Raw genomic sequence first — 10,486 nt, forward strand, 5'->3', positions numbered from 1 at the left:
AGACCCCCAGAAGACCTAAGCAGTCCCCAGCTTTCCAGATTCCCCAGGTCACTCGAGCCTGCCCCCATGCACCCAGTCCTTCACAGACACACAGGAACACCTAAGGGTGCCTTGGGCTGGCGCGCAAGCTCTGTGGCGGTTCCTAGAACATTTGCCCACAGGACAGAGCCCTCTGAGTCACCCATCTCTCCTGACCCCGCGTGAAGGACTTGGATGAGGCACTCCCCAAGTCAAGGAGGTCTCCTTGCCCCGTCCCCCTCCCTTCTCACCCCCTAGACTTCCCAGGCTCCTTTCCCAGCCGGGTCCTTAAGACACAGTGTGGTCTTTTCACACCGGAGAGTGCTGCACGTTCCCCAGACGTGAGCCACACCGCTAGATGCCCAGGTGGGTCTCCTTGCCAGGATCAGAATGTCCTTCTGGCCCCGGGGAGCCAGAATCGGTCCGACGGGCTGCCTGGCTCTCTGTCTTCCCTCCAGGTGCTCAGCGGGGACCAGCCCGGGGCGTCGCAGACTTACCTGCTGGGGCAGAGACGAGCCCGCGCGCGCCTACCGCCACCTGCTCTCTTGCGCTCCGGCGCAGCGCCGGCGCGGCTGGGGACCGGCAGGGGCGGGGGGCTGGATCGGGGGCGGGGCCTGGGCAGCCGCGGTCAGCCCCGCCCCACCCCATCCCTGGGTCTCCCCAGGTGGGGCGGGCCAGCTGATTCAGGTGGGGAAGGGAGAGGGAGCGCAGAGCCGAGCAAGGAAGGCAGGACACCTGAGCTTGAACCCTTTAGGATTTGTCCTCCTGCAGGCAGTTGCCAACGTGCCTGGGGCCATCAGCAGCGCTGGGGAGCCCTCTAGAGAACCTCCCTGGTTGCTGAGCTCCCCTAGCATCTCAGCTACCTCCTCAATGAAGCGCTCTCCCCCAGCCTGGTGGGGGGAGGGGAGGACACAGGACCCCCACCCCCTCCACCACCCAGGCAGAGCCCCTGTCCAGTGAGCACCTGAGTGTAGAGACAGAGGTGTGTGTGTGTTGAGGGGCATTATCCTGTCTCTGCCCGAAAACTGTCCCCCCTTCCTTCCCCCCCCACCCCCCACCCCGCGCCGGTTCAGGTCTCTCAGCTGTCACCATTTAGCCCTGGAATGACAGGCGCCCAGACTCCGTGTGTCCAGGCACATTCAAGGCCGCTGAGTTTAGCACCCTGGGCCCTCTGCCCCCAGTCGCTAATTTTATTGACCTGTCAAAGGCACGTTGCTGGCAAGGGGGGATAATTGGGGATGAAATGAGCAGATGGGGCCTGGCAGTAAGGGGGAGAAGGGCCACTCCTGGTGCCAGGGTCAGGGGACACGGGGAGATGAGGAGGAGGAAGGCCCTAGGAAAACGAAGTACACATCTCTCAGGGCTGGGGGCTAAGAAGACTGGTACTGTTGTTATATTGCTCAGAGGAGGGACCCCCTGAAAATACGATACTTCGGGTAGAGTGGGGGTGACGATGCAAGAGTTCCCATCCACCTGGGGCAAAGCCAAGGATGCAGCAGGAGAGGTCAGCCGGCGGGAAGGACTGGCAGCCTGCTCTCTAATCTCTGCCCTGTCCCCTCCCTTCCTCTTGAAGGTGACTCCTGCCTGCTGGGTCTCTCAAAACGCAGAAATAGTCCTTTCCCTGAAGAATCAACCAGACCGTGCCTTCCTTCCTTGAGAAAATGAGGACAGAAAATCTAGGCCCTTGCTACTCCCCTCCCCCCACATGCTTACCTGAGCTCCCAAACCCACCCCTCACACCCTGGACCCCAGCCCAAGGAAGTGGACCTAGGGATCAGAGAGGGGTACTGGGGGCTGTTATGGGGTGGTGGGGGCAGGAGTGTCTCACATTCACGATGACCTCAATTTAGATCTTTGACGTTCTCTCCTAGAGCGGTGTTACAACTTTAATATTGAAAATCAACCCCAAAGCAAATGAATGTATGGGGAGGGGCGGGAGGTCGGGGCAGGGCACAAGGAGACGGTCCTGGGTGGGGATGATGTGTGCGTACCCTCTCCCTCTCATCCCTACAAACAGACCAAACTGCAAGCTTGAAATGCTCCTTTATTTACTGTTGACGAGCTACACGGCGTGTAACCTATCCCGTGCCCCCTCCCCGTAATAATGTTTGAGGAATGTCAATCAATGGGAGTGACATGGCAGAAAAGGGCTGACTAAGGTGAGCCTTGGCCTCAGGTCCCTGTCCTCAAGTCTCCACCCCACCAGTGTATCAGAAAGAGTCTGTGTGGCTGGCTGTGGAGGGGGGCTCAGCGAGAGTCCCTCCCCCAGCTGGCCAACCCACCCCTGAGGTTTTCTCTGTAGCTGGACAAAGATTCAGGCAGGAGGGCCCTGGCGCCCTTTGGCCTGAGCAAAACTAGCAACTGCTGCAACTCTGGTGCCCCCTGGAGCCCGAGGCAGGCCCTGCAGCCCGAGGCAGGCACTGCAGCGAGCAGGTGGTCAAGTCAGTTCAGGGACAGATCGGCCAGCGCGTTGGCACAGTGCTGGGTGTAGTCGAAGGCAAGCACGGGGAAAGGCACGCGCGACCACTTCTTGGCCTGCAGCCGCCCCTCCGGCGTCTCCAGCAGCATGCTCTGGATGCGGAGCACGGGAAGCTTCACGGATTTGTAGGTTATCTGCAGACCCCAGGCCTGGAGGTGGACAGCATGCAGGGTCTGGGCTGCTGCCCACAGCTGGGTTTCTCTCCTCAACTTGGGGCTTCAGGAAGAGGGGAACCTACATCTTTCATCTCAGACTGAGGGACACCTCCCCCATTGCAGTGAGCCTCCCAAGACAGGGGCTGTACACCACTCTCTTCAGACCTGGGGCTCCTGAGAGGGCAGACAGACAATCCTGAAGGCTCCTGGGGCCGGACTGTCTCCCCATGCCACTGGGAGCGCCCCGAGGGCCGGGCCCCCTCCCTCTGGGGACTGGGCACTGAGGGCACCTACCTCCCCACAGTTCCTGCAGCTGATGGCGCCCTCGGGCCGCCAGTCCTTGAAGGCTCTGTGGATCTCCACAGGTTCTGGGGAAGCGTTGAAGTAGATCCTGGAGGGGAATGGGGTGGCCGCATGGGGGAGCCCTCATGGATCATGCTCCCCAGAGCTTAGGTCCCCTCCCTGGCTGAGCCTACTCCTGGGCTTTGAGCCTTCCTGCCTCCTGGAGTCAGAGACGGAAGGGCTTCCCAGAGCCTGGAAGCCCTTTCTTCAATATAGCTGCTGCCTCCATCCCCAGCCCACCTGCCAAGTCCAGGCCTCAGCAGGAAGATCCCTGCATGCGACCCACCCGAACTGGGAATCCCTGCCTCGCTCCTGATGCCCACCCCCAACCCATCCTTCTACCAACTGCTGGGTCATCTTCAGACCCGTCAATGGGCTGCACGTCCACATCTTCCCAAAGCTATCATTGTCTTCTTTCTGAACCGCATCATCTATAACCCCTTCCACTCAGGTGGGTGGGTGGGGGGACTCCTGTCTTTTGGCCTGCCCATCCTTATCTTCCCACCACTGCCCTCTGGTGGTGCAGGAGTTAAAAGTTATACGATGGGCTGCTAATGGCCAAGTTTGCAGTTCAAAACCACCAGCAGCTCCTTTGGAGAAAGATGGGGCTTTCTACTCCTGTAAAGAGTCACAGTCTCGGGAACTCACAGGGGCAGGGCTACCCTGTCTACCCTGTCCTGCAGGGGATGAATCGGCATTGACTCGAAGGCAGGGACTTTGGTTTTGAGGTTTGATCCAAACCCGGGATCCCATCCTTCACGATCCAGATGAAAGAAATGTCACCTCCTCCCAGGAGAATCTCGGGTTTGAGTGTCCTGCGCGCAGAGCCTACGCACAGCAGGTACCCAGTTGAGGTATTTAATTTGTGAACAGATGGGGCACATAGGTTTTGTGAGGGGTGGTGGTCACCCCATAGGGCAGGCCCTGGGCAGCCAACCCTTCTTGAGGTCCCCAGAGAATGTGGGGCCAAAGGATCTAGTGCCACTTGTAGCCCCTCAGCATTTGGTCTCCTGCCTTCTAGCGTCCGCTCAACCACCTAATGGCTGTGAACTTGGGCAAGTCACTTAACCTCTCTGGATGGGTCTCACTTCCTTCACCTGTCCAGCAGGTGGTGATACAGCGAGATCAGGGCTTGGCAGATGCTCTGTAGCCTCCCAGGCCCTCCAAAGAACTGTCTTAGGAGAAGAGCCTCAGTCCCTCGCCCCACCCTCCTCCACCCTCCTTCCCCAGGTCTCACGAGAAATTGGGGTTCACATTGACATGGTGGGAGCCCTCCACCTTCCGCAGGTCACTCCCGTGGCCCACAGCCACCAAGCAATTGATGCAGTAAAGTCGCACTTGCTCGGCCAGGAACTGCTGCCGCTGGCGTGCCTGCAGCTCTGCTCTGGCTGCCCGCCTGAACAGGGCTGACTGCTGCAGTTCCTGAATCTGGGGAGAGGGGGCATGTGGGGCATGAAGGGGGTCCGAGGACTCCCAGATTCCTCAGATCATTTCTACCCAGAGAGGAGTTTCCTGGGCCACCCGCTCCTCCCCCACTTTAGAGAAAAAGCTTAGTGGTGTGTAGACGAGGCCACCAGGGGGACGGTGGAGCCTTCCCAATGAATCACTCCCCTCTTTGGAGGGGTTTCTACAAAGCCGCAGCTCTAAACTGGCCAGGGATCAGATCACCCAGGGGTGGGGAGGCTGAACACACAAGCTATAATATATATATTTCGTTTTGCATAAGTTGGGACATTTTTGAGAGCAAAAGAGGGCATGGTTAATAACTCTGCGGGGCCAAAAGGTCTACTCAGGGCACAGCCTGGTGAGGGTGGACCCTGGTCGCCCTGCCTCAGGAGAACGGTTGTGAAATCTGCTTCCCAAAGGCCTGTGGGAGGCCCTCGCAGGCAGAGCATCTGGTGACAAAGGTGGATGAACCGCTCAGGCCCAGGTTTGTCCCCAGGCCTCTAGAGGCCCAGAACAGTGCCTTCCCTGGCAGCGCCACCTGCTGGCCCCTCCCACCCTTCACTCAAGCCCTGCCCAGGTGGGGAAAGTGGGGCCAAGCTAGTCTCAAGAGGGGCTGGTGCGTAGCTCTCAGCCCCCCACCTTGCTCGGGCCCGCAAGAGGCCCACAGACCTTGGCCTGGTACTCGGCCTGGTCCATCTTCTGCACCTCGGCCACGGCCTGCTTCATCAGGGCCTCCAGTTTCTCGTTGACCCGCTCCCGGCGCAGCTCCCGGCTGCCCTCGGCTGCCACAAAGGAGTACACACTCTGATCAGCCCGGGCGCGCCCTCTCGACTGAACCATGGAGATCTCGTTGGTCAGGAGCCCGTAGCGGACCACCGCGTTGCATTGTGGGATGTCCAGCCCTTCCTCTGCCACGCTTGTAGCCACCAGGAGGTTCAGGGCACCCATGCGAAACTTCCGGATCACCTCTTCCTGGTCCCTCTGGGGTGGGAGATGAGAGAGGGAAGAGGGTCCTGAGGAGCGCACAGGCCTGCTTGCCAGCCCAGCCTCAGCTCTTTTACTCACAATCTCAGCCCCTCCCCCTGAAGGCCCCCAAAGAGCTCCATCATTTTTCCAGAGCACCACCCAGTCCCCATCCGTCTCAGGGGCCCCCACAAATCCTTTCCCTCAAACACAGGGTCTCTCAGGCCCTATACTTCCCCTCCCAGGCCCTCAATCCCCTACCCTGAAGAATCACAATACCCACCTCTTCTCCCTGGGACCCCCAAATGGGGAAGGGGGCGGCCTTGGGCACTGAGCGGCTCAGTGTTCAGTCTTCTCCCCAAGCCCTCTACCCTTATACTAGGGACATTCAGTCCCCCTTTCCCAGGGTCTCCCTGTCCCCTCCCCGTCCTTCTTTTCAGGGAATGTCCCCAGCCCAAGCCCGCACCTGGGTCATGTGGGGGCGCTGGCTGCTGGTCCCTGCCCCAATGAGCATCTGCGCCCTGATGTCCAAGGTCTGCAGGCCGGGCTGCTGCTGGAGCCAGAGCAGGAGGGAGTGAGCGCTCTGCCGGGTGCGGGTGAAGATGATACCCCGAGAGTTGAGGGGGGTCGCAAACTGCTTCTGCAGGATCCGCTCCAGCACCTTCAGCTTGGGGTTCTCTGGGCCAAGTCTTGCCAACTGGGTCAGCTCGTTTTTGTGAGCTGCAGGGATACCAAAGACAGAGGCAGGGAACCCTGCTTGAGTGAGGGTGGGTTGGGCATGTGGGGCGGGGCGTGCAGGGCAGGGTGCAGGGCAGGGTGCAGGGCAGGGTGGGGACGGAGACAAGCAGCTCTGGAGGGCGTGACAAGACTGAGCAAGGGCTCTCTCGGCTCTGCCCCATCGTCCGTTTTGCCCCGCTGCAGCCCTGCTCTAGGTCCTCTCCTGTAGAATCCCTCGTCCACAGAGTGCAGACCCGGTACCCTTCAGCCCCCCTCCCACACTGACCCTTGACCTTTTCAACCTGGCTTCTGGCACCCAGAGGCGTCTCTGGATCTCAAGTCTCTGCCGGCCTCCAAGGTCACCCACCCTCTGACCATTGCGTTCCCCAGTCTGAGGGACTTTCAGGAGCAGTTCCAGCGAGGGGATTTTGTAAAACTCTTTGCCATGATGTGCGTTCGCCTTTGCATCTGTGCAAACCTTGAGCACGAAAGCCCCCACCCCGCCCGCACAAAACAATCAAACTCACAGCCGCCATCCAGTCCATGCCGACTCATAGTGACCCCTAGAGGGCAGGGTAGAACTGCCTCTGTGCAGTTCCGAGACAACCCTTTCGGCCAGTAGAAAGCCTCTTCATTCTCCCGCGGAGCAGCTGGTTTCGAACGGCTGACCTTGAAGCTCGTAGCCTAACACGTAACTCAGTTTTTTGTTACATCCACCACCTTGACTTTGGTCCCCAAACCCGACTCACGGTATCCTCGGCCGTCCTGCCCTCCCTGGGCCTCACCCTGGAACTGCGCCAGCAGCCAGCGCTCGGCTTGCAGCACCTGGACCTTCGTGGAGCACTCCCGGTTGTAGAAGTCCTGCAGCGTGGCCAGGGCATCCTCGGCGCGGACCGTGTCGTGGATGAGCAGCGAGTCGTTGTAGCGCCGCAGGTGGAGCGCGTACACTCGCTGCTGCTGGAAGCCCTTCTCGGCCGCTGTGCGTAAGAGGGCCACATACCAGGCTCCCGCCGGGCCCCGCCCCTTCACGGCTGAGCCCCGCCCCTCAGGGCTAACCCAGGTAGAGCCCGCCCTTGGATACAGGCTCCGCCCCTGCTGGTCTCCTCACAGGCAACCCCTCTCACCAGTCTGGCTCAGCTCCACCACCTGCTGCTCGTACTTCTGGGTCCCAAAGTCTCGGCTCAGCTCGGGCAGCTCCATGTGGTCGTGGACTTGGTCCATGATTTTCTTTAGCAAGTCCCCAAACGGGTCCTAGGAGGTAGGAGTGAGGGCATGAGGGGGTCCCCACAGTCTTGGGAGTGCTGACAACTTACCCCCCACCTCCTGTGACTCCGCTGCCTCTTGGCTTTACTGCCCCCCTTTTATCACCCCCAATGTTATTTTGTTGCTGAAAACATACAGTTACAACCTACTTGTACACCAATCCCAGTTTCTACGTGGGCAACTGAGGCACACGGATGGCATTCTCTTAGTTGTGGGTCCAAATGGACTCCATGGCTGTGGGGCTTTTTGTTTGCTGCTTCCACGGATGATGCGTGCTTGGGGGTTGGGGGGCTCTTGGCTCTGGCCTGGGCTCAGTGACGTCTCCTCCTTTCCCAAACCTGCCAGGTCAGACACCCGCAGGGGACACACAAAGTGCCCCTGCTTCACGGTTGGCAAAGCCCTGCACGGGGCGTCCAGGGTCCGGACCCCACTCCAGCCCCGCCCCGGGCACCTGGCTGCGCCGCTGGCAGAGGTCATACTCTTTGTAGGGCTGTTGCCGCTGTTCCTGCAGCTGGGGCTGGTGTTGCTGGGGTGACATGATGCACCAGGTGTCTAGATTGGCACAGAGCTGGAGGCAACAGAGAGGGGTACACTGAGATGGCAAGGCGTGGGAACAATGGGCTCAGCTTTGGGGCAGGGCAGGGGATTCGGTCCTTCATGACTATCCACGGCTACCACTGAGGGACTGCGAATGGAGCTGGGAGGAGAGGTGAGCTGGGCAGCCTGGGAGTGTTTCGGAAGCATGGAAAGGACCGGAACCCTGAAGGATGGAGGATGGAATGCAGTGCAGAGAGGTGCGACAGGAGCACCTCTCAAAGGTGACATTGTAAGTTTCTCTCCAATACGTCAGGGACAGGTAACTTGCCAGGGAAAGTTCAGGCGGAAGCAGCAGGAAGCACAATGGTGAGAACAAACCTGCAGAGCCTGAGGAAAGGGAGAGGGAGAGCGCCCAGGGGCAACCTCTCAGGGGGTGTGTGATTCCAGCCAGCCAGTCTCGGCTGGCACCCCCCCTTGGACTGGCACCCTGTTGGGGGCAAGTGTCCCCCTCCGGCCTAATCTGTCAGCTGGACCTATCCAGGATACAGGATAGTCAGTCGAGGTGAAGTGTGAGTGTGGTGGAGGAGGTAGGAAAGGAAGCACGAGGCTGGAGAGACAGGTTGGGGGCATACGTCACTGCAACGCTCTGAGCTAGAGTGAGGAGCTGATTTGGCTAAGAAGCCACTGGACGCTGTTGCTGTGTGTCTTAGGAGAGGAAGGGGCCAGCCCTGCCATGGGGAGCCCAGGTAGGGGAGTGGGGCCTGGGTAGGGTGGTCAAGGAGGTCCCTGGTGGGCCGGGTTATGGGAAGGCCAAAGGACCGGCTGACCTGCAGGATGTGGTTGACAGCTCCATCGAAGGTGGAGGCCCCACCAGTGCCTGGGGAGGCGGTGAGCCCCAGCACCTGGGGCAGGTTCCTCACCCTCTGGAGTTTAAGTTTCAGGTACTGGCTCAGGATGTTGTTGTAAACGGTGTCCTTGTGTGTGTGGTGACACTCATCCACCACGAGCAGCGAGAAGTCTGAGGAGGGGCGCAGGAGGTGGTGCCGAATGTGAGCGGCATATACAAAGCTCCTCCTCCCATCAGCTGGTCCCAAGGCATTGAGGCAGGATTTCAAAATTCTCCCCTCCTTCCAACCAGCCAGGAGGAGGAAACCTGCCCTGCGGGGATGATGGATACATTGTATCCATTAGCAAACTGAGGTTCTCAGGAAAACAAGTCAGTGGGGCTGGTTTACTGCCCCATTAGGAAACTGAGGCTCAGCTGGGGCGTGTGCCAGAGCCGGGCTTCGCCAGTGTATACGCTAGGGGGGCCCTGGGGCTAAGCAGGAGGGTCTGCCCTAGCTGCTTCTCTCCCCACCCCAGCTCCTACCTGTGAGCTCCACGTGCTCTTCTTCCTCAGAGCTGGTCAGGGCCGTCTGCAGCAGCTCAGCGGTGCAGATGAGCAGGTCACTGCTGCGGGCCAGGTGGCCGAAGCCGGCCCGTGGCCCCATGTCCCCGCTCAAGGTTGTGATTGTCCAACGTCCAGCCAGCATGCCACTAAACTCCTCCCGATGCTGGGTGACCAGGTGCACCTGAGGATGGGGAATGAGGGGAGAAAACTAGTATTATCCGCTAGAGTTCTGGGGAGGAGGCTCGGTCACCCCAGGACGGGTAAGGAACTGGGCTGGGGTAGGTGAGCACAGCTGCTCTGGTGTTCAGGAGACACCAGAGGAGTGGATGCCCCCAGAAGGGAGGGCGGGTCACTCACCCTGTTGACCAGGACAACCACCTTGGCTCGGGCCACAGTCTCTAGATGTCTCTTGGCCACATACGCTGCCGCCCGGGTCTTGCCGGCGCCCGTGGGCAGCCATATGATGATATTCTTGCCCCGAAGGGCCGGCATGATCACCTCCCACTGGTAGGATCGCAGCTCCATTCCGGGTAGGGCAGGGACAGCCCCACGGGCCCTTCTTTCAACTGCCCCTGGGAACCCGTGGCTTGCTCTGCTGGAGGCAGGACAGGAAAACACCTTTCTCTGCCCAGGGCTATTTGCCTTGAGCCAGGAGGGCAGCAGGCCAGGGCACTCCAGCCGCCTCCAGGAGTCTGCTTTGGCCGAGAGGGAAGGGACAAGGTCGGCCCTGCCTGGCCCGGGTCTCACCTGCACCACCCGGCAGGCAGGGGCAGCTCTGCGGAGCTCAGCCGGACGCCGCGGGAGCTGAGCCGAGATAGGAAGTGGAAACTGAAACTGAGGGGCGGAGCCAGAGCCTGCCCTCCAAGCCTTTCCCAGACTCTCCCGGGTGCGGCCCCTGCCCCCTGGGGAAAAGCTGCAGGATGGGGGTGGGTGGGTGAAGAAATGCTGCCGGTGAGGGTGCCACTCTGTGCTCCCGCATCCAGCTACGCCCCACCCCACCCCCCCGTGCCATCTTGGAGCCAGTTGTGAGCAAGCCCACTCGAAGTCAACGCGGCCCAGCTGAGCTGGTGCCGACCTTGGGGACACGAGCAGGACCATGTGGTGGGCTTGATTGCACCACCACACCCGGAAGTCTCCTGGCCCGTGAGGGGCCCAGGGTCAGCCTGGGAAACCCCC

At 60.4% G+C, this 10,486-nt stretch overlaps 1 protein-coding gene across 1 annotated transcript; it reads right to left on the reverse strand.

The window, feature by feature from the left end:
• Positions 1-2,062: 2,062 nt before the first annotated feature.
• On the reverse strand, positions 2,063-10,137 carry DHX58 (DExH-box helicase 58). Its single transcript, XM_075561830.1, has 11 exons — positions 9,668-10,137; positions 9,290-9,491; positions 8,748-8,938; positions 7,835-7,951; positions 7,245-7,371; positions 6,906-7,097; positions 5,870-6,123; positions 5,110-5,421; positions 4,232-4,422; positions 2,947-3,043; positions 2,063-2,646 (listed from the first exon to the last, which is right to left on the reverse strand). Exons 1-11 carry the CDS (start codon positions 9,833-9,835, stop codon positions 2,461-2,463), a joined length of 2,037 nt encoding a protein of 678 aa, XP_075417945.1. The 5' UTR covers positions 9,836-10,137; the 3' UTR covers positions 2,063-2,460.
• Between the last annotated feature and the right edge of the window lie 349 nt (positions 10,138-10,486).

This window comes from Tenrec ecaudatus, chromosome 10, assembly GCF_050624435.1.
Source record: "Tenrec ecaudatus isolate mTenEca1 chromosome 10, mTenEca1.hap1, whole genome shotgun sequence".
Taxonomy (NCBI): domain Eukaryota; kingdom Metazoa; phylum Chordata; class Mammalia; order Afrosoricida; family Tenrecidae; genus Tenrec; species Tenrec ecaudatus.